We start from the raw sequence: 23,993 nt of genomic DNA on the forward strand, positions 1-23,993 counted from the left end.
ACTCTACCCCCTGAGCCACTGCTCCCTATTATAATTAATGTAATGACCTATGAATTATTATAGTACAAGGCTGGTTGCAAAACAATTGACAGAAAAATATATACTCTCTCTCTCTCTCTCTGGAACTATCCTGTGTGCTTGAGAATTGTCAAATGAAATGTATAGAAACAAACCAGTAAGTTTTGGTGATTGGGAAGTATGGAGGTAAAGCGAGGTTGTCTCCAGCTCATCCACAGGGTTGGGTCTCTGGCCATGTTGATGGCAAAGGGCTTGTAGCCCTGCTGTAGGCCACACATGGTAAAACACTGCAGGGAGCCCACCTGGCGGCCGAGGTTCAGTCTACCCACCTGGTTTACACCCATACAGACCACAGGCAGCAGTCCTGGGAGAGACAAAGTAAATAAAACTGATAAAGCATGTATAAATGCTAAATATATCTGAACAAGCCGTGGAGGGAACAGTGCTAAATTAGACAAAATATCTCTGTAACTTCAGCGAGGTGGTGGTGAATGTTTTAAGTTTCTGCATTCCTAGTCAGAAAGTGGTGCCGACCGTCTCTGATATCAAAGTCGCTGGCAGCCATCTCTGATCCCCTGTCGTTGAGTAGCAACTCTCCGTTGAGCGTGACCATCATTGTTCGCTCAGCCATGTCCACCAAACAGCCCACCACGTCAGCTCTCTGCCAGTGACATCCCAGGGACTCGCCACCCTGATGGAACCACTGGGCCTGAAAGTCATGGCAGGGGGGACACAAAGAGACATGGATGCAGACAGACAGACAGACAGACAGACAGAGAAAGACAGGGTGAGAGTAAAAAAGGCAGAGATCTTTATTTTTATTTTTGAGGCGCTAGCCCCTCCTATGCCCAGCTTTTCGTGTCAAGACAAAAGTTAGGACAGAAAAGTGAAGACGCAAATTATCACACGGGAGTGATATAAGCCCCAATAAGCACATAATAAACACATAAGCCCCAATATACTTTGTTGTACGATGAATAGTGAAAATAGATCTGATATTGTCACTATCTATTTGAATATTGAGAAAAACATATACGTGTATTCAATAAAATGTGTAGAATGTTTTTTCAAAGATTACACCTATAATAAGATGCCCAAACTAGGAACAACAGGGTTAAATTATAAATACACACTATCTATTGACTAGCATATATATTAATGCTGTATTAAAACTAGCATATATTAATGCTGTATTAAAACAAGCATATATTAATGCTGTATTAAAACTATTAACCCATGGGCGGGAACTCCTTTTTGTGTTTTAAACATTATGTTATAATTTAGCTATTGAAAAATTGAGCACCACTAATACAGAAACATGTCAGAAAACTGTCAGAATTTATTTTATTTATTTCGACGTCAGGCCTAAATGGGTGAAAAGAGAAGGGAACCCGCACTCATATGCTCCAAAAGATGTATTGACGACGTTTCGAGCCAAGGCTCTTCACCTGGTCAAACTGGCCTAAATGGGTTAAAACAATGAATCTGGGCACACTAATGCTCAAGTTAATATCGGGATGAAGACGAGTAGACTTGTCATCACTTACCTTAGATCCATCAAAGACAAAGGCCTGGTCATCTGAGCCCAGGTCTCTCTCCAAGGCACAGCCGGGCCTGGCCCAGCCCACTCTCATCCTCCCCGCCGTCACCACCTCAAACTCAAAGTACCACTTTCCCTGGGTCACAGCGTAGGACTTATCAGCCCTGAACACCCGCAACTTCTCAGCAGAGTTGAGACATTGGTCTGGCCGCATGGCTGCAAACCCATTGGGAGGGAAATAAATAACTTGATGAATAATTGATCAACTAAAATTTGATTTACATGATTCTCATTTCAATTCTCATTAAGACAGACAGAACTAATCCACAGGGAAACACAATATGATAATGAATATGATATGGACGTGTACAGTAGCATTCTACTTCAAACACCGATGAGACAAAGCCAGTCCATCTTAATTTAAATTTCATTATAACATGCAGATTGGCTCTATATTTATGTCCACATTACATTGGTGAAAATGTATTGTACATACAAGTGAGATTAAATTCAAAGTAAAGCTGATGCATTTCGGGACATACTCCGTTCCTGGTCAAGGGGCTCCAAATTGTAGCCATAGGCAAGTAGGGTACAGACAGCCTCTCGGGCACTCTCCCTAACTGACCTCCTGCCCCTCTCATCAAGAAGATTGTAGGGAACCAGTTGTGGGCTCCATTTCAGCTTCACGTCCTAAAAAGACAACATGCACTCTGAGAAATGTCAGCTAAATTGTTGTACTGAGACATTGTCCACTGCACTTAAAAGGCAAGGTTAAAAGACGATAAAAAAGGAGATACAATTAACATCCACCATGATGTCAAATGACCAGAACTCTGCAAGGAACATGCCTGTTGACCTCCGTAGGTCCAACCCTGCCTGATGCGTTCTCTGGCCCACACGTTGTGGTCGTTCTCGGCCAGCAGGTCCACCGCCGCCTCCAAGGCCGGGCTCAGCACCACCTGGCTCAGGTCTACGGGGGCAGGTCTGTAGCCGCTAGGCTGCTCGTACCTGGAAGGACAGGAATGGTAAATGGGGACTGAGAGGTGGCACAGTCCAGAGACAGAGCCAGTGTCCACCCATTACATAGAAACAATGCAAGTAAACATTTGGCAAATAAACCCTAAGTGTCCCTTAGCCATGGTTCACAAGACGCTTGTCCTTCACGAGCGTCATGGCCACAGAACTTCACCCTGTTTTGCGCACTTTGCTACCTTTACAATGTTAACGTCTACGTTCCTAATTCAAATATAAAGTGCTCACCCTGTCCTGGGGGGGAGGGGTAACTACCGGTCAGTGGGGAGTGTTGGCTGGGAGGCGGAGTAGGACTAATGCCCTACAGTATGTGTCCGCTCTGGGGGGGGGGGGGGGGAGGTGTTGGCTGATGAGTGAATATCAACATCCTAATACATCCTAATACTGGGGGGTCAAATTATGACAGGCAATTCCCCCCCCCCCCCCAGTCAAAAAACACTTTGTTTGAAATAGACACTCATGCTTTCCAAGGTGTGATTTGGGGTCCTAAGGATGAATACAAAATGAAAATCAACATCTTAAAACGAAAATGTTGAATTGTGGGTTTGAGCTCACATGCCCTTTTGATGTAAATCAAAACTACCTGTGAGTGGGGAGTGTTGGCTGATGAATGAATATCAACATCCTAATACATCCTAATACTGGGGGGTCAAATTATGACAGGTAATTGCCGCTGTCAAAATATGACCCCAACAAGATTTGTTGTAGAGGGAAATACTAGCAGACCTAGTACATAACCCTGGGGACCCGGTCCCCTAAGAGATTAATGGCGATCATGAATGTGTTCAGTTGAGGTACACTGTTCTATGTTTTTATTTTTATTTTTTAATGTTAATTATGTGACATTATGCGTATATTATATGTGGTGGCATACTTGTCAGGAAGCCTCATGTATTTCACTGCTTTGTTGGCGTAGTCGTCAGTAAATCCGATGTGGAACCCAAGGGCAAGCAGTGCCCTACCAGAAGAAAAACAGTGCAGTAACTGAACACTAGCTATCTTAGACACAAAAAAAATCCAATCAAAGGAATCATTCAAATAATGCAATGCAAATTCAATTGTCACCTTCACAATGGAGTGCAGAGTATGGCGATGGTGCTCACCTCAGAGTGTCTTGAGCCATCTGCAGGTTGTGGTTCCTCTCCTGCTCCGGAAGTTTAGAGAACACCACCAGACAGGGGTCGTTCCTCTTGCTGTCATCTTTCACCTGACGAACAGAACCACAGGACCTCTTTTACACTCTTGAACACAACCCAACTAAAGAATGCTGACTGGGCAGGTACATTATACCAGGGGTTCTCAACCCGTGGGTCGCAACCCCTCAGGGGGTCGCCACAATATTTTGGGGGGTCTCAAACAAACAAATAAATAATCTTCTTCTTTTTTTTGCAACTAAATGGCTGGAAAATGGAAACTAATACTTTATTTTTAGACATATAGTACTTGGTGCATGCATAAACATAATGATTATATCGGTTTCAGTATTAATTTATGATATATTTTCTCTATTATTAAGGTTATTTTTGCAGTCAGTTTGTATTGGTGGTGAGGAGGGGGGCGGGGGTCTGAGAACCCCTGCAGTATACTGTACATTGATACTATGATGTAATATCAATTCAAAGTGTTCTCTGTGTACACATGTCCATGCATACCCTGTCCATGGCCCAGAGTTCATGGATGTTTTCTGCCAGTCTCTCTCTGATATGCTCCAGTTGTGGAGGCAACTCCACCTACAGTATGGGATAAAATGGGTAAATATAATATAGTAAGAATTTTACAATGGAAAAGTATTAGTAACACGGTACTCAAACATTATGGATCAAATATGATGTTGAAATATGCAGTAAGTACACAGGCTCAAATATCAGTGCCGCCAAAAATAGTTTTCATAATCCTCATGGGGGCCCATGCCTGGTTTAGCCAGGGGAGGGCGGTGTTGGACAGTGTCTTGACTGTCTTCAGTGCGGTTGGGTGCAATTCCCCGAAAATCCTCATGGGGGCCCTGGCCCTCCGGCCCCCACAGACTCTACGTCACTGAGTGCCGCTAATTAAGAATGATGCCACAAATTCAATAGCAGAGCTGTTAATGAAGACCTGTTGGTACTGTGCTGTACCTTGCTGATATCTACTGGAGCTGGAGTGAAGGTAACCGGTGTGAGGGGTACTGACGGTCCAACCAGCTCTCGTTTCCCGTCTCCGCGGTCCCGGGTGTACTTCTGACAGAGCTCTACCTTCAGCTTGACTGTCGGGAGCACAGCCTCACAACACGCAGAGAAGCCTGGTGGGGGAAGGAAGCGGAACTCTCCGTACCTCCCTCCGAACAGGAATCGGACCCTGGTTTTTGGGGAAAGTGGGAACAGGGTGGCAGTGCAGAAAGACCACCAGTGCAAGCAGTGAGCTCATAAGGTAAAAAAAAGAATAACAAGAGCACAGAAGAAGCTTCACAATTTGACTCAATATGTTGCTGTTACTACTGTTGCTGTTCAAAAGTCATCCATGTATAAAATAGAAAATGTTTTACAGATATATTGAGCAGAGGTACTGTATAAGTAAGTAAGTAGCCTTGCCGAGCCATGAGGCCCATAGGGCAGGAGCCTATCTCCTGTTTCTGTAGCGTGAGGCAGCTTGATGTACAAGTACACCCCCTGGACATGACGCTAGTATGTCGCAGGGTCGCAGGGTCTTACCCCCAATCCAACCCTTGATGCTGAGTGTCAAGCAGGGAGGCACTGGGTCCCATTTTTAGAGTCTTTGGTATGACCCGGCCGGAGATTGAACCCCCGACCTCCCAGTATCAGGGCGAACACTCTAACCACAAGGCCACTGAGCTGGTACTGTATGCTCGGATGAATTTGATTGCACTCGCAACCTTTTCAAACACATATTTTCACAGTTCCACATAAAAAAAGGAAAGAAAAACACATCCTTTTAATATTGTAAAACACAAGCACATTGCCAACACTGACTTGACTCCAGCAGAGAAGCTGACCACGGGGAAAAGGAGTCCGTCTAGGTTGAAGTTCTCCAGCATGCCCTGAACGGGCAAACCGTTGACCCGGAAGGAGATGCAGGCGGTGGAGAGGTCGAGACAGCAACTCACCACATCCTCTGCTCTCAGCAGGTGTGGAAAGGAAGAGCTCACTCTGCGACCCACACAGCCTGATGGAGGCACAGGAAGGAAACGTTTAGCTTTTATACTCTGAGGCGTTGCTGGCCATTCTGGCACGATGGAGACCACACGCTGACATGTTTAAAGTGAGTGATCAGTCCTTGTCCCTCTGTATTTCATTTGCATTCATTGAGAGGGTAGGAAAGCTGAGAGGGAAAGCATAGGTCATAGGTTTGCGTGCTTGCGTGTGTGCGTGCGTGTTATGAATTGCTTTTAAATCGCTTGACAGAATAACTATTATCAAAATTACTATAATCAAATAAGGGACTCTTTGATAAGAGCATTGTGCCCAAGCATTCAGCTATCAAATTGTATTTTATTTGATTTCATGGTTATGTGGGATAGCTTAGAGAAGGCATAGGATAGGACTGCACTTTGTAACCATTTTCAAAAAGTGCTTTAAAACTAAAGCTTATCATTAGTATTATCTCCATGGCTACCTCATGTACTGTACTTATGGTCCATTTCTTCCTACTAAACGACATTTTCAAAGGCATCAGGAAAACCAGGGACAGATACTTTTGAAAATGTGCCATATACTCTGTGTGTGTGTGTGTGTGTGTGTGTGTGTGTGTGTGTGTGTGTGTGTGTGTGTGTGTGTGTGTGTGTGTGTGTGTGTGTGTGTGTGTGTGTGTGTGTGTGTGTGTTTATGATTTGTTTGTTTATTGGGGGGGGGGGGGGATCATCCTCACCTGACCAGAGGTGAAGCCCATCAAATCCATAGGAGAAGAGGTCATCGCCCACCCCGCTGGCCCCCCAGCCTTCTCCTGTGGGCCAGGGCCTGTAGCCCTCCGCACAAGCCCAGCCCACTCGCAGGTGGGTGGGCTCACCTGTGACGAACGGCTCCACATGATCCACTGCCAGCTCAAAGTACCACCTTCGATGCTGGGCTGAGTCCTCCCCCATTGCAAGAAAGATATTGGGCCTCATGCTTTTGGTGGGGTGGGTTGGGGATAGGGAGAGGGAGAGGGAAAGGAAAATAAATGTCAGGTGAGGATCAAACTTGACACCCATAACCCATAACCTGGCCGTCGAAGGTGAGATGGGACCAAGGGGCCAGTGAGGCACTCCAACGTTGAAGCGCTGGGCCCTAGTGGTAAGAGGAAGGACTGCAGGCGGACCCGTGGATTCATGACGAGGAAACCCCGTGCAGCTGGGCTTTAACATTGAGCGTTCGGTTGCACTTCCGCATTGGACCACCAAAATGTGGTGGTCCAATGCGGAAATGCGCCCAAAAAGGCGGAAATAGACGGTACTTCGGGCTGCTTCAAAACGCCACCGAGCAACTTCCACTGACATGAATAGCGGAGGGGGCGGAGCTTCGCGCCAGATCAGTCTCTATCCTTTTAATACTCTATGGATGGGACATGGGGCATGAATGAATCTGGTGTGGTGTGCCAACAAGAAGGGCTTAAGTTTTGCTACCGTTTAACTGAAGGAAGTTGTTGCTAATCCATGCTTTTATCTCCTCAAGACAGGTGGTGAGACATGACATGGCTGCAGAGAGGTTGAGGGGGCAGTCTTTATGTACAGTGATTGCTATGTCACTGTACAGTGCTTGCTTGTACAGTGCTTGCTTGTTGATTTAAAGTACAGTTTTACTTAATGTGGTAAGAAAGGCATGGTAAGAAATTATTTCCGAAACAATTTAACAGCAGTAGTTTAGGTTTAGGTTTCATTTAACCAGTTGACGTCAACTGAGAATGGTGGCTCACACAGTACACACCTGGGAGCTGTCCAGTACAACCAGTTATCCACTGCTGGCCATTGGCCACTATGCCAGAGCGATGAGTTTAACTGCTGGCAGGTGTTGAGGCCCAGGAGGGCTAATCAGATTAGTTTCCAACAACCTTATCACACTGCACCAATAATGAAATATGTGGGAGCAAATACGAAGATACAGTGAACAAAGGGAGTGGCTGTGATTGACAGCATCATTGACAATGACAAAACACTTTAGCCGACTGAATCTCTTGGAAGCTCAATACAATGCCAGTTGCCACCATTACCAAGGATCACTGACCTTTACCCGACACCATGATGACACATCAGGACAATGAGAGAGAAGCATAGAGGATGAAAAGGATGGGTGTTAGCTGGGAGCCTGTGCAAGTGACAGATGGAGGGGGTGGTAAAATAGATTAGAGAATTGAAAAGTCCAAAAAAGAAATTCTGGGAACAGAGGGTGATGAAGATGGAGAGAGCTGGCGAAGTGGAGGTGAGAGGGAGGATAGGTGACAGTAAGATGAAGTGAGAGAGGGACAGGGAAAATGACAGCAGCTGTACTAATGTCTTGCAGAGCGAGAATTGAAAGTGAAAGAATGTAGAGTGAAAAGGTATCAGAATCAGAGCAGAGACCCAAAGAAAGTAAAGCAAAATACTCCTGACGTGGATATACAGTTAGTGAGGGTACCCAGAATTGAAATACTTCACTATTACTTAACAATACTTGTTAATTAATAATAATTAATAAAAGGTAGCACATCCAAAAAAGGAACGCTTATGCGTTTCAGCTATGAAGCCTTCATCAGATGCAGATGATCAATGCTCTGATGAAGGCTGCATAGCCGACCGCTGGGACCCCCGGTGTCTCCCTGATGTTAAACTACACCTTTTTTCTGGACCCCAGGAAGAATAGCCACGCTTTTGCAAGTGCTAATGGGGATCCATAATAAAGTAAAGTAAAGTAAACCTCCACCTCTCCAGACTCGAGTGCACGGATTTGGACATCCTGCAGTTCCACATACGAAATAAGAAAAACATCTTGCCGATACAGTACTTTCATACACAAATTATTGCACTACCCTCATGGCCCACATATTGTTCAACCTTTATTCATTGAATACTGCAAAAGTGGTGACATATTGCATATCCTATCCCTTAAGGCCAACGTCTACACTACATACTGTATTGGTGTTGAGGAGCTTAATGGACTTAGGCAGAAATTTATATGAATGTTTTGGCCTGCAATTGGGGACCTAGAATCTCCCGCCAGATGGTAAAGGCTGGACTTTGAACTATGGGTGAAGCGTGTGGGTTTGCTTTGGATCAGACACTCTTGTGTGCTTGTCTGATGACAGATTGCTCATAAATCGTCTAGAGACAAGTGTTTTTTCTTTTCTTTTTTCAGAGCAGTCTGTACCATACGGGTGAACAATCAGCAGTGTCTTCAGCTGCATTGTGAGGTTACCGTATACCAGGATGGAATTAGCCTCACGTAGGGATACTAATCTCACTGCGTGGATATTAGTCTCATCCCTCTCAGTGTTAGATTTGTTTCTGCAATGTCCCCCAACCACTTCCTGGAATACCTGGTGACCTGGTTGAGCAGGCGAGTCTGCAGCAGCAGGTCTCTGTCTGGGAGCAGGCTGTCACAGATGAGGTTCTGGTTGGAACGCACCGCCATGCCGTGGCACACACACACAGAAGACAGTACGTCCAGCACCTGGTCCACAAACAGACACGCCATCATACAGCAAAGAGTTAATAAACATCATATCATATATTATATATACCAGTAAGACGCCCTGAGGGCGAGAAGCGACTGTCAGAACAGGTCAGCTCTATATATAGAGATCTAAGGGTTTGAGGTCAGATGTAGAGTTGCTGGCCATAATCCATCCATGTTACGTGATGTCACGAGATGTCATGAGGCATGACCATATATTGAGACATGATGTCACAAGGCGTGACTGTAAAGTTGCCCGAGGGCCAAGGCTCCAAAAACAGTCAGCAATGCTTTTTGTGGATTTTATTTCTCCCAACTCCAGCTCCAGTGCAGATATTCACAGTGAACAAATATCAAACAGCAAAAATCCAAAATAAAGAAAATAACTCAAAAATACTTAATGCAAAACAATGGAAAAATAACAAAACTGCACTAGGCTATGCCCATGAAATGGGCCCTAGCAGCTCTCTCACTGGGCTGTCAGCATGTTGCCTGCCCGAGCATAAATGACTACACTGTAGCTCTGCAGGGTCTGCAGAGCTAGTCAGTGCAGGCAGTCTCCCTTTTATAGGAGAGGATCCTACCACAAACAGAGAAGCAATTAAATCTAAACAGCTTATCTACAACCTCACAGATATCAGCTGAACAAGAATAAGTAACCCAATAAATAGATGTTCTATTTTAGACTAAACATCATTTGGGTTTGCATTAATTTCCAAAGATAATAGAAATACTTTGCTCATTGACATTGTGAAACACCCCTACTCCTCAACAGTACTTGGCACCTCCCCCCCCCCGCCCCCTTTTTAAACTGAATGGCTGAGCCCTGCTCTGGTTCAGCAGTTCAGATTCAGACAGAAGAGTGCCAGCACTGGAGAGGCCATACAAGTGACAAACACTGAGCTAACCACAGGTTACAACAAACTGAATGTCTGAATTTGTACGTCATTATGAAACCTGAACCTGAATATGTTGTGAATAAATTGTGAATGCTTTCATCAACAGTATTGACATTATATCATGATAGGACCGGTCTGCCCCACTACCCACAGTCTGTGTGGTGTGTGCGTGCGTGCAATGTCCTTAATCAGAGTGTGTGTGTATAGGGCACGGGCTGCCCTAGTTAGACTAACTAACAGACGGACGGACACGAGATACACAGGTTTCCATAGTAAATACGACCTACGGTCACAATAGATTCAGAGTCATTGTATATTCTGTGTATCCTCAGTCCCAGCTCAGGATAGATGCAATCCTGAACTAAGTGTGGTGCCAACTAGTTTATGGTCACTCACCACACTTATAAGCCTTTTAAACTGCATTACCAATTACTACTACTACTAGCAGTACCTTAGACATGCATTCTAAAAGCTCCATTCACACTGGAGACTAGCCCTACAAGCAGAACCCAATGGTACTGAAGTTTCTGACATTTTTGAGACCCAGACCATGGAGTCCTATTCCACCTCCACCCTGCCACCGGGTATGCACACATAAATAAACGTAAATACCTTCGGATATGTCCTTCTGCGCTCTTTGACAGCTTTTTTTCATTTGAGGGCTTCTGAATGTGTGAACTTAGTAAGTAAGTAACTTAAGTACCTATACATAACGCTTCGAATATCTCCGTTAAGTATTTTTAATCTTTGTTTGACCGATTTGGTCGCTTTGATTCTTCTTTTCCTTCCTTGTTTATTGACACCTCATTGTACCGCCTATCTGGCTAGCTAGTGGCGTTATAGCTATGACAGAGCAGATCAGAGGCAGGAACGTAGCCGGCACAAGCCAACCGCACATCGGGAGGCGGTACAATAAACGGTAAATAAACAAGAAGAATCCAAGCTTCCAAATCGGTCAAACAAAGTACTTAACGGCTTCCGCGACACAAGAGAATTCGCAGCGGTATGTATAGGTACTTATAGTTGACACCTTCAGAATAACTCAAACGAAAAGAAGACGTCAAACGGCGCAGACACGATGTTACCGAGGTCCGCGTTCCAACATTCCCATACGAAAACAAAGTAACGCACAGGGACCCTACGGGTCAGCCCGGTTCGGTTCGGATTGGGCTGACCCAGGGGGTTCCGAGAGGGGCTAACTGGAGACAGGCTTTACTGTTCATTAGCTGTGCATTGTTGTTTACAGTCAGTGCCTTATCTGCCTATGGTTTCTGGTAATATAATATATTCTTATTTTGTATGTCAGTGGCAAAAAAACAAGCAATCACATATGGCACTCTTAATTGACTCCTCATCCTACAGTACCTCAGGAGAGAAAGGAAACATCATGTGGAACACGATACCTTGTGATTGCGCCCATGCTTATCCAGAAGAGAGATGATAGATGTAATGTGACCTTCTTTGATTACATTGAGCGCCTCTGGACTCTCCACCAGGACACAGTGAAGAACCTCCAAGATGCCTATACACAACATAACAGACTGGTAATTACAGCCATAATTGGCTCCGTACCCCCATACACCCCCCCCCTCCCCATGTGAATGTGGACAAGCAGATGCACCGATAAGTCATAAGCTAATTGTCTCAAGTCGGTTTGAATTACCATGACTGATAATACTGTGGATGTTGACTTAATTCTACATTACTGGCTCATGAGTGAATCTTTGACCCAAATGCATCAGAGATGCAGTACCCTCCCTCCCTACCTTCAAAACCACCCTGAAAACCCGCCTGTTAGAAGAATAGCCTTCCCGAGTTGGCTTTGATTTCAACTTGTTGCTTTTAGTGTTTTATTGCTTTTAAATGTGTATCTTTTACTTATTTTCCTAATAATGTTATTTTCTTTTGTTCTCTCCCTGGCTCCCACACATCTCGTCTTTGAGTACTTAGACAAGCGCTATATAAATCCCAGATATTATTATTATTACTTTCATAATAGTGATTTAGAGTAGTCATTCCAACCAACCAGTGGAGGCTGCCAGCTTGTCAAGCCTGCCAATCAGCCACTCGAGGGAGCCTGAGAACTGGGCACAGTTCCTACGATTCCCCCTGATCAGAGCAGCTGAAAGGCACATTAGAAAAAATTACATTCATTTTGATGTGAACATTTCTGGACCATGTCATTCATGAACAAGAAAGACTCCTCACATTCATTCAATGGACAATGTGTGTTGTTTTCTGAAATGCTCACCCAGCAGCTCGTAGAACAAATTTATGATGTTCTCGCTTTCTTCTCCTCCTTCACTCCCCACAGCCTCGGTAAACTGAGAGGCACTGCTGCACTGGTGGAGACGGTCAATACAGTCCAAGACCAAACCAATCACACCCTGTAAAGAATGTTATGTATGTGAAAAGATTTTTTCTTTTTAAATAGTCACATGATGGACCAATTCATTCATAAGCATTATTTACCTCCTCTTGAAACAGGTACTGTCTAGTCTTCAGGTCTCTCATGCTGTTCTGTCGGAGCTCATGTCCCAGCCCCTCCCCTGGGGCCTGGAAGTAGCTAATGAGATCCTGCAGACTGAGTCCCACTGTCTCTGATGGTAGATTGAATGAGGGGATGTTTCCTTGCTGGCTAAGACCATCAAGTTTCCTAGACAGGAAGGTGGATTAACAAAGTCAACTCAAAGTGACTTTATTTGTATAGCGCTTCACCTGAAAATACAACAATGCTAGGAAGCACACACACACACACACACACACACACACACACACACACACACACACACACACACACACACACACACACACACACACACACACACACACACACACACACACACACACACACACACACACACACACACACACACACACACACACACACACACACACACACACACACACACACACACACACACACACACACACACACACACAGAGAGAGAGAGAGAGAATCTTTATTTAACCAAGTGTGTTTAATCAATGTTGGAGAGACTCTTTTGTTATTGTACCATCATACAACAGTGCCGCCTATCTACAAGCTTCCCACCTGCAACCCCTGGCAATTGTGTTTGTTGGAGCGCCCGGCCAAGCCAGAGGCGCCACTGCTGTGGTGGACGAGTGTTTTCCCCTACCCAGGCTCCATTTAAAATTTTAAATTAACAAACCATGTCCCACTATGGACTATACTAGTGACTTCTAGTGCTGCTTTGTAGCCTGCTGTACCTGACAAAGTGGGTGAAGAGAAGAACAGCACTGCGGATTAGTCTGGTGGTGTGAGACTCCTCACTCTGTGAGCGAGACAGGGTCAGCCCATCATCCATGTGACCCTCACTGTCCAGGATGGCCTGGGAAGACAATCATTAGGGCATCATTTTACATCATGTACTAGCCCCTTTACGGGCCCTCGGTTACCGTTTCTGTATTTTGGATATATTGAATAGACGCAGCTCTACCACTGTCTGGTCACAGACACATCTATCGTTAATTGCTCGAGTGTTGATGAGACGAATAAAGTAGCAGTAGGAGACCGCGGAAACATGTGCGAAGTGGCGCTAATCGGCATTGCCGTTAAGTTTTTTTCTTTTTTTTTTATAACTTTATAAGATTTTCAATTTTTGTAGACAAACAACCCCACATATACCCCACCCTCCCCGGTTCCATCACAAAACAAAACAAGACAAAAAAAAAAAAAAAAAAGCAACAAAATAAGAGAACATGTTTCCTCATTATAACTGTTTCTAAAATGTCTGAGCCCAGACACAGCAACCTGCAGCATGGCCAATCGCGGTGCGGAAGGCGGGACATGGGAAGTGAGGAAGAGATCATTTCAGAGAAGCCAATATTTAAAAAATAGATTAAAAATACTTAACGGCGACACCGATTAGCACCGCTTCACACAAGTTTCCATGGTCTCCTACTACTACTTTATGCATCTTTGAATCATCTCATCAACACTCAAGCGACGCTAGATGTGTCCGTGACCAGACAGTGGTACAGCTGCGTCTATTGGAGAGAGGATTCACTTTCAAGGAACCCTAGGGTATCGCTGTCCAAAATACAGAAAAGGTAACCAAGGGTCCTGAAAGGGGCTAACCATGCATACATACATACAATGCAGCTGGGGCACCTTCGCAAGAATTCCATTGACTGCAATGTTGCGACTAGCTGTATTGTATGTGCACTGCAGCAACAATAAAACACCTTGAACAACATTATCTTTGTTCATACAGTGAGTGATTTAGCCCATTACTACATCTTCAGAAAACATTGTACCCAACATTGTACCTAATGTTACTGCCTTTTATTCACTTAAGATTCACCTTGCGCTGCAACCCTCCAACACGGGCACTTTTGACATCAATGGCTTGGTAGGTAAGCCACAGTCCAGAGTCTACATGTTGCACATAACAAATGGAGTCGCCATATTTGATCTCTGGGACCCCCATGCCATCCACATCCTTCTTTTGGCCAGATTCAAGCCTCTCCTATGGCAGGATAAAAAAATATTAAAAAACAACTCAATAAAGTAAAAACAAATACAGAAGTTTGGTAGAATTTGTAAATGTTTTTGTTTATTGCTGACAAATAGTTAAGTTAGGTCTATTGCTCAGCATTCTACACTCATAACAACAGCATTCATTCTATGCTCATCACAACAGCCTTGACCAGTGAGTGGTCCAGTGTGTTTGGTATGTGAGCCCTGACCTTTGAGGGTCTGAAGCAGAAGGAGGTTGTTTTGACATCCGCCCTGTCCCTCTCCACCAGCTGCAGACCCATCTCCTCCGTTAGGCCCAAGTACCTCCCAGTAGTGACATGGCGCAGCCTGAAGGGCTGGCCCCAGCATGTGTGGCTACCACTCCACCTGAGAGACAGAAGAGTTTGTTTGTTTGTTTTTTGACCACTTTCAAGTAACCTCATATCACGTCATTTCATTATATGGGAACATTAGGAACATTACATTCACAGTAATAGGCCAGGGTAGATGTCAGGGTTTTGCTTGTAGGAATTCTCCACTCTTCAAGGGCAGGATAGCAGAACACTTCATGGTTTGACCCTCATGAAAGCAATGTCTCACACACAACTTGTGTGCGAGACATTGCAGAAGGCAGCAAATGAACCAAATGCTGTAGCTGGGCTATAGGCTACATGCGAATGTGAGATAGAGGGAGATTCTAGAAATATGAAAATACTACTATACTAATCTTTCCATTTAGAATGAAAGCCTTAAAATTAATTAATATTGCATCATATCGGTTTATTTTCATTATAAGGTTGAAATCTTGACTGTTATTTGTCGATTCAAATGTAATTTTCCTTGGCCATTTTCCATGACCACTTGAGGGCCAAGAGGGTTACAAGAGCAATACTGGAGAGACGATCTTGGCAGGCGCAGGCCAGTGTAGTGGTACTTAGAAAAAAAGTACCACTAGACTAGTAGAGAAAACAAATTGCTAGGGACCGGCACTGTAAAAACGGATTGCCTGAACTGCAGCCCAGCCAGTGAGTCAGGACCCAACATTTTCTAAACCAACATAAGTTCAACATTATAAATCTGTCAATCCAAATAAATAAGATGAGATACTATAGTCTCTGGTGGGTCACGCTCACTCACGCAGCTTTAGAGATAGAGAGAGAGAGAGAGGGAGAGAGAGAGCAGCGCATCTCGCTCGTTCAAAAAGCCAGCCATTCCTTCACCAAGTTCCCCATTCCGTTGCTACAGCTACAATGATACAAAAACAAACATGACAAATAAAAGCAGCAGAATAAAATATGACAGCTAAATTCCAACTGAACCAGTCAAGAGGAGAGGGTAGATCTTCAGTCTGAATCACTTTGTTTTGCGCTTTTACTTACCACAACAAAACACAACAGTATTCAGGACGAGGTCAAAATTCAAATCACTAAACAGCTCTGTCCGTGCATGGTGCCACTGCTGAATAACAGGCTACAGGCAGGTTATTGTAAATTGGGAAATTAGACTGGAGCTGCAACGACAACGAGCAATTGAGATAATAGGCTGGCTGTGGCTATATAATATTACTGGGTAAAACTGTGTGTTTTGATACTGTTATTGTGATCTTTATGACAATAATATTCAGAATATATTTTTGTTATTTTCATAACTTTACATAGAACATAAACTGAGCGTGCACATTTTGCAACTGAGGGTGCTATGCCCCCTCAGGCACCCCCGTGGCGCCGGGCATGGGAACAATACAATGTGTCACACAGCTGCATCACTGGAACCCAGAGCCGTGGGTGAGATCGTCTAGAATAGTGTAGTACAGAATAGAAGAATAGACAATTCATAAATGTGTATGGCCACATCATTATATCTTTATAGGTAACACATGCAAGGCTATTTATTCCTGAAATAGTGAATAAGCGCCAGGATGCGAAAACTTATATTAGGTAATAGGTATATGATTATGAAGGGAATTCCTGACCTGCCCAGTGCCCACAGCCCGCGTTCCTTTTTGCTCGTATAAATCCCCCAGCTTGTGAACATACGGAAGCACACAGTGCTGTAAAATATCCTAATAATTGGTTGTGGGGCCATGTTATCTGCACGGTGTTGGTCCACTGACAGTGAAAACCTTACACTGGAGTCAACACAACCATCTACCAGAATATTTTAGAGCACTTTGTGCTTCAGTATGTTGACAAGCTTTATGAAGATGCTGATTTTCCTTTCCAGCTCGAATTGACACCTGCCCAAAACTACATGTACTAGTAATTGGTGTACTGACCATGGTATTACTGTGCCAGCCAACTGGCCTGACCCGAACCCCACAGAGAATCTAAGTTGTATTGTCAAGAGGAAGGTGTGAGACATAACACCTCAACAGTGCCACAGGCTTATCACCTCCGCCCCATTGATGAAATAATTTGCTTAAAAGTAGCCCAGACCATGTATTGAGTGCATAAATGAACATACATTTCAGATGGTCAACATTTCTGTATTATAAATGTTTTTAGTGGTCTCATAAAGTATTCTAATATTGTGAGATTGTTCATAGCAGCCTGTGCATTCAGGTATGCAGAGAGAAATTAACTATTTTGAGGCAGATGTGCACAATATAGCCTACCAGTGACTATAGCCTACTTTTATTATTCTTACATATCACACAACTACTTTATCATTCTGAAGCTCTATTAATTCAGTGTCTTCTTCAGTTAAATGTGTGTGTGTGTGTGTGTGTGTGTGTGTGTGTGTGTGTGTGTGTGTGTGTGTGTGTGTGTGTGTGTGTGTGTGTGTGTGTCTCGGAGAGCCCACTCTGCGACTCCACTCGCCTCCTCCATGAAGCACATTAACAATTGGAACGTTAACCATTTCCGGGTCAAGCTGGAATGACCCAGAGTGACCGAGTAGGAGTGGCCGAGATTTTGGGTGTTGGAATTTGGCTTAGGTCTTCTACATTTCATGAGCTTTCACTAGTCAGGTTTCACCTGACAAAAAGGTGATATATATATTGTAGGAAAGTGAGCTGGTCATGATGAAATATAATGCAAACCCACACAACACGCAGAATCTCCAGCCTCCAGAGAGAGCGGGCATGACTAGACACAGATCCAACCTCATAATGCATCATCCTAGGTGAGAGACAGATGAGAGGGAGGAGCGGAGAGGCAAAGGAGAAGAGATAAGAAGAACTGATTTGCCAACACAATTTCATTGTTCATTATTTTTCAACTGTTAATGTTAATTTATAGAAGTTGTAAAAAAGTATCTGGCATGGACCTTCGGAGCTCCTCGCCCTGCTCCGTGGGTGGAACCGTCAGACAGGCGTCACTGTGTCCATGTAGCAGCCTCAGTGTGTCCCCCCCCTTCAGGTATCCTACAGTTAATACAGGAGAGACCTGATTATGGGCACATTCACACCAGAATGTTTTACTGCAATTAAAACGAATCCTGGTGCGTATTGTCGGAAAGTGCACTTCGTTTGGGCAGGCGTGAAGGCTCATTCGAATTCTTGTGTGGGGAAAAAAACAGGGGTCTCGGTTTGCTTCCAGGCGCACCAGAATTCGGTTCAATGTATTGTAGGTGTGAATGCAATCACACCAAATAGCGTGGTTGGTTGGTCAAAGACGTACACAGGAATAAGTAGGAAAGTAGACAGTGGGCCATGTTCAGTTCCCAGTCCAGTCGCTGCTACTATACCGTAGAAGCGCACACCTCTCTCTCTCCTGATTAGGTAAAGGTGCAGAATACAAAACTCTGATGCTGGCATTCAAAGCAACCAAAGGTATGGCTCCCCCATATCTTACAAGTATGATCGAACCCTACAAACCCTCGCGCGCACTCAGATCAGCCAACGCAGGGAAGCTGGAAGTACCCTCACTAAAAACGCCGGGACAACGCTCCACACGTCCCAAACTCTTCTCCCTTCTGGCTCCAAAACTGTGGAATGCACTTCCCATTGCAGTCAGAACTGCAGCATTGGCCCAGGCGGTGGCGTAACCGTCTGGGCACCCGACTGGTAATCCAGTCGCAGTGTGCCGCGGGTTCGACTCCCGAGCCCGACACGGCCTTTACTGCATGTCTTCCCCTATCTCTCTCCCGTTTCCTGTCAGCCTACTGTCTGTCCCTTCAAAAAAAACAATAAAAGGCGTAAGCCGCAAAAAAATATCTAAAAAAAAAAAAAAAAGAACTGCAGCATCACTCCCAATCTTCCGCCGTAGTCTGCAAACCCACCTTTTCAGACTCCATCATGGCCCATAGCATTTACCCCACCCCCTTAGATAGCATTTCTGTAGACTTGGATAGCATTTGATACAGACTTATAGCATGTTATGTAGACAGCACAGCACTATAATTGCATTGTATGTAGTCATAGCACGTCATAGTACATATGTATAGCATAGTAGTATAGATGTATAGTTTATATGTATAGCTTCATTTTATAGATATTCCACTGTTACTTTCTTAGCTTACGCATGTTTCTTGATAAATGTTTTTATGTGATCTATTCCCATGCTGTTCTTGCTTAATGTAAATCGCTCTGGATTAAGAGCATCTGCTAAATGCCTAAATTGTAAATTGTAAATTGGTGCGCACCCGTGACTGCAAGCTTTCCGTTGTCACTGCTGCCCTGACCGGGTGCATGCGTGAAGGCTATGTTCCAGAATATGTAATTTATTTAATTATTTCCACACATTATACAGTATGAATAACATATGACATATTTATTTTTGGAGCGATGTTCCTTCATTTTCAACCTGCTGGCCTTGGTGGAGACGTACAATGGAGGCGACGGGTGCCCAGCACCAGCACCTGTGGCTATGTGGCTTAACTACGCACATACTGCACACCTCGAAAATAGCTTATCTACAAGCTCACAACACGTCTGTCTGTTGTGAATAACTGTCGACCTGTAAAGAGAGAGAGAGCAGCCTACCATTCCTATAATTTATTTAATAGCATACTTTGTTAGCGCTTGCAGCTACATCTGTCTAAATCAGACTCTATTCAAGCCATAATACCCGAAAGTGTACTTTACTGTGATTAAGGGTTTTAAGTCATGGTGCCTCAGCGGTACCACAGTATCCATAATCATTAGTTGTAACTTCCCTCTCGGGCATTGGAGTGCAATGGATGAGAAATATACGTCACACCAGATGGCAATTGCCAACCATAACCGATTTGCTCTAGTCTAAGAAATCAGTGAATCGACTAATTACATTTTGGCCCAGAAGCGTTAGATTGCAACCATTCATAATTGTATTTGTATTATTGTTGTAAAGGGGGTTTTAATATTTCTATAGAGAGTGAGAAATTAAAAAAAATAATCACCTTGAGCGACACCACTTCCAGAACAGATAGGGGCGACACTCCAGAGAGTCTGCTGAAAACCTGCGTCAACAATAAGACTGCCACTCAAGCTCCTGTTGTCTACCACACTGCCGTAGGACAGGTGCTGGAAAACAAGAAAATGGCATTTCAAAAGTGGCCTCTGTTCAGTACATTACCTGTTGGTTATTTTCAGATGAGGATGTTGAAGTGTGCCCCAATGAGCGTAGATCTCCACCTACCCAGGGCCCCTAACAGGAAGGCTTTTACAGGCATTTCGCACAGAGTTTGCAAAATCTGACTGATACATTCTGACTAATGACTCTAGAGATAATATGTACCAAGTTGTGTGAGTTTTGGACAAAGCAAATAGGCCTATATTTTGAAGAAAACATTAAATGGCGGACATTTGGTGCGCTGATAAAATGAATACTTCCCCGAGAGGTGGTGAATTGATTACTCAGAACCGTGTTTTTGGATCATGAACTAAACTCTGTAGAACCTTCTACATAGAAGTCTAGCAGTAACAAGTTCAAGGTGGGCCTGTTGCCAGTACAGCACAGTGTGGTTGCACCGACCACACTTAGCTAGCTAGCTAAGTACAGTATGATAATGTATTACTATTGACCCACATGACCTCACAGGGGCCGTAAAACGTTTATACAGAATAAAAAAACCAATAAATAAAGTCGGGCAATTACTAGAGGAAACCACACTATAATGAAATGTAAAAATATGTACATACTGTATATGCGATGTGAGAGTGCAGTAGCTATATCATCATCAGCTGTGTCTCTGACTACCTGGGATCCCAGGCCAGTGCGCTCATGCAAGGTGCCATAAGTGAACATTGTAGCTTGGAGCTCTTTTTTTATACTGGGACCTTACATTACATTTCTTGGAGACATTCAACAGTTTATTACAAATACTCCTTGGTCATTGCCCACATCATGGACATGGCTTTGATCTTACACTCGGAGGATGATCACATTTCACTTGTCAGTGATGTTACTATGGCGACAATGTCATAGAACTTCAGTTGAGATGATGAAATGCGACATTTGAGCAAATTGGAAATGCACACAAGATACCATTCTTACATGTTGTAATAACAACCCCCTATACCGGGAATATGAATTCTTGCCATCCGGCCAATGGTTAAAGACCCCTGTTACAAAAACCAACAGGTACAATTTTTCATTCATACCTACCTCCATCTGAGCCATCAACAAGGGAAGAAGGAGGAGGTAGATGTAGTTACACTCGGTGCACTTTAGCCCTAGTTGCACTTCATATTTAATGTAACATCTGTATCTTGTGATAATGTATACGTATGTCTGTTGTTGTTATGTATGTTCTACTGTTTGTAATGTCTTACATTTTATACAAATACATTTTAACCAGGATCTATTCCGCCAATGCACAAGTAACTTTAGTTCTGACTCACCAGATATCTCTCGGAGGACACGCTGACAAGTATAAGGTCGTCTCCAACACGTACCTTCTCACCCTCAGACCTCTGCTTGGATGCTGGGTGGACCGTCCACCAGCATGCCTCACCTGAACCCATATAAAACACACATACAGTGTCTCTCACATCTCACATCGTCCAACTGTATGCTTGTCATTGTGGCAGCAAATATATTGTAGGATGAAAAGATTTAGGTAAGTATTTCAGTCAGTGATACTTTGGCATACTGGCTTATTCTGCATATTGGCATATATGGTATTATAGCACAAACCAAACATAATTCAGAAATAGCCTGTAAACTGTGCACAGAATCTGTGTACAAATATTAACAGGTGGAGGTTGGATTAGTGTAGCGATCTGTGCTAACACAACAGTGACTTGAATGATTAGCAGAGTGTAATAAGCTGTCAGTGTAACAAAGAACATGGCTAAGAGACAAAACGTTGTAGAAAGGTGAGAGTCTATGTACAGAGAACATAGAATAGCGCTGAAAGATAATATATAATTCTTAAAGTGCGTAATACCTGCTTCATTCTCTTGTAGACCAACATCAAATGCTAGCTTATCGGTCGAAGATTCTGAAGTAGACAAGCAGCTGAGATACTTGGGATGAAAAGAGTGGATATTTCAACAAAAGAATGGAAACAGAAGACAGGTTGTTAATTCAACATTTCAAATGCCCCATTGAATTTAATTCTCTTTACATAATTAGTGAATTGAAACAACAAGTGAACACAAAAAGATTTGCTGTCCATATACCCTAAGTCTTAGGGTATAAGGACAGCAAATCTGTTTTCTTAGGGCCTAAGAAGAGGACAAGACAGAACAAATTATCTGTGCAGTAATATGAATATGATCCCTCACCATGCCACTGTATGAGTGTTGAAATAACACTGCCTGGCCATACAGGAGGGTGCGATGACCACCTCCTTGTTCTGCCTGTAAAGCACACAGAGTAGAATACAATACCTTAAGATGCAGCATAAAATGTCAATCTTAATATTAAATAATCACCTGTATCAAGGTTGTTCCAAAACAGTTCAAAAGTAGACTACAATTCAGGCCTGGAATTTCATCCTTTTAGGGACCACTTTGGTTCTTTGAGAGCAGAAAGGCCAAATGCCACAACAAGGCCATCAAATCAAATCAAACTAGAAAAAGTGCCCTTCTGGGCACAGGTCTCCACCAGGTTATCCACAGATCCGTGCAGTTAGAGGTAAAAACACTTTTCGGCCAGTTATAGCGCCACCTTGAGGCTGAGTTGAAATTGTTCATGTGGCATTTTGTCCTCGGCCTAGTGGGAATGTGGGTGCACAATTTCACGGAAATCACGCGATGTGTTCATGATTTGCAGCATTTTGTTTGAAACTGAGCACTCCTGTGAACTTTGGAAGCCAATCTTAACCAATCAGGATGGAGTGTGAGAAATATGAAAGACCGGTTTGGTTGAATGGCTGTAGAGAGACTGTGTACCAATTTGCGTGATGTTTGGACAAAATCTGTAGGTGTGCTGTGCAAAAACCTGTTTTGCACAAAGCGGCCTCCTGGTGGCGCTATAACAGGCCGTTCTGGAAAGTTTGGGGCAGAGGTTCATGGTTGGCATCCAGGAAGTGTGTGTGCAAAATTTGGCATCGACCGGGTTAACGGTGGCCGAGATTAGCTGGTCACGGACGGACGGACACACGGACACACGGACGGACGGAGTGCAAAACATACTCTCCCCATGCCTTCGGCTGGTGGAGACAATAAGTCAATGGAAATAATTTCACATGTGATGGATTGATGGATGGATGTACTGTATAGTCAGGTGGATTATTTTTTTGGGGGGCGCTAGCTATGCACAGCTTTGTGTGTCTGTGTATCCGTAGTATGGAATGTGATTATTTGATTGGCTGAGCACGGAATGTGATTATGTATGATGATGTATGATGATAAGAGTGCCCCTCACTTCACACAAGTGTGATTTTTAAGACATAGTATACCTTTGTCTTAAGCATTGCTTTGTGTTTCAGCAATGTTGGCCATTCGTTGTGAACGGCATTTAATGTTTAATGTCTTGGGACAATGACGTAAAACTGGCCATTCATTATCAATGGCATTTCATGTTTGGGATAGGACAATGTTTGAGTTTACACACACCCTCAAAGCTGGACATAGTTTATTTAACTTAATTATTGGTACAGCATTTGCAAACGAGTCAAAAGTGAATACACACTCAGCCCTGGACTGGTCAGACTCTGAACTGGTTTGAAGATGTGGATGGTGAGTCAGGGAATATAGTATATTGTGCGTTCCTTGGACCATATGGATGAATCATGAATGCCATTTTGTCACTGTTTTTTGTCTTTAATAATCTGCAGGAGCACTGACTGAGGAGGTAATCTTCAATGGTAGATTTCTTCATAACTGAAACTGCCAGGTAGAGACAGGGAACACTAAGATAAGACAATAAGGTGTAACAGGTTGTGGCACATGCTTCCCTTCTCCAGCAGAAACCTTGATGAATGTTAGGCCCTTTGTAGTGGCACACTGTCAACTTTCAACCACTCCCTGCCTATCTCAGCCAGATTGCTGCCATTTTTGGTGAAAAGAGACTCAAAGTGCAAGCAACACTTCT

General features: G+C 43.8%; 1 protein-coding gene across 1 annotated transcript in view; it reads right to left on the minus strand.

Moving 5' to 3' along the window:
* Nucleotides 1-23,993, minus strand: part of LOC310865836 (ryanodine receptor 2-like) — a gene marked incomplete at both ends in the record, with an annotated part of 126,701 nt that overhangs the window by 97,848 nt on the left and 4,860 nt on the right. The window contains 25 exons of the mRNA XM_083775046.1: nucleotides 174-382; nucleotides 553-727; nucleotides 1,566-1,774; nucleotides 2,101-2,248; nucleotides 2,407-2,566; nucleotides 3,465-3,548; nucleotides 3,694-3,819; nucleotides 4,229-4,320; nucleotides 4,705-4,924; nucleotides 5,557-5,749; nucleotides 6,452-6,690; nucleotides 9,071-9,204; nucleotides 11,510-11,628; nucleotides 12,133-12,228; nucleotides 12,358-12,493; nucleotides 12,579-12,762; nucleotides 13,338-13,459; nucleotides 14,435-14,599; nucleotides 14,820-14,976; nucleotides 17,634-17,708; nucleotides 17,857-17,953; nucleotides 19,909-20,032; nucleotides 21,353-21,465; nucleotides 21,901-21,979; nucleotides 22,241-22,315. Of these exons, the coding sequence (XP_083631172.1) occupies nucleotides 174-382; nucleotides 553-727; nucleotides 1,566-1,774; nucleotides 2,101-2,248; nucleotides 2,407-2,566; nucleotides 3,465-3,548; nucleotides 3,694-3,819; nucleotides 4,229-4,320; nucleotides 4,705-4,924; nucleotides 5,557-5,749; nucleotides 6,452-6,690; nucleotides 9,071-9,204; nucleotides 11,510-11,628; nucleotides 12,133-12,228; nucleotides 12,358-12,493; nucleotides 12,579-12,762; nucleotides 13,338-13,459; nucleotides 14,435-14,599; nucleotides 14,820-14,976; nucleotides 17,634-17,708; nucleotides 17,857-17,953; nucleotides 19,909-20,032; nucleotides 21,353-21,465; nucleotides 21,901-21,979; nucleotides 22,241-22,315 (3,531 nt within the window). The remainder of the gene's footprint in view (nucleotides 1-173; nucleotides 383-552; nucleotides 728-1,565; nucleotides 1,775-2,100; nucleotides 2,249-2,406; nucleotides 2,567-3,464; nucleotides 3,549-3,693; nucleotides 3,820-4,228; nucleotides 4,321-4,704; nucleotides 4,925-5,556; nucleotides 5,750-6,451; nucleotides 6,691-9,070; nucleotides 9,205-11,509; nucleotides 11,629-12,132; nucleotides 12,229-12,357; nucleotides 12,494-12,578; nucleotides 12,763-13,337; nucleotides 13,460-14,434; nucleotides 14,600-14,819; nucleotides 14,977-17,633; nucleotides 17,709-17,856; nucleotides 17,954-19,908; nucleotides 20,033-21,352; nucleotides 21,466-21,900; nucleotides 21,980-22,240; nucleotides 22,316-23,993) is intronic.

The sequence above is a fragment of the Protomyctophum parallelum genome (assembly GCF_964188405.1).
Source record: "Protomyctophum parallelum genome assembly, chromosome: 10".
NCBI classification, from domain to species: domain Eukaryota; kingdom Metazoa; phylum Chordata; class Actinopteri; order Myctophiformes; family Myctophidae; genus Protomyctophum; species Protomyctophum parallelum.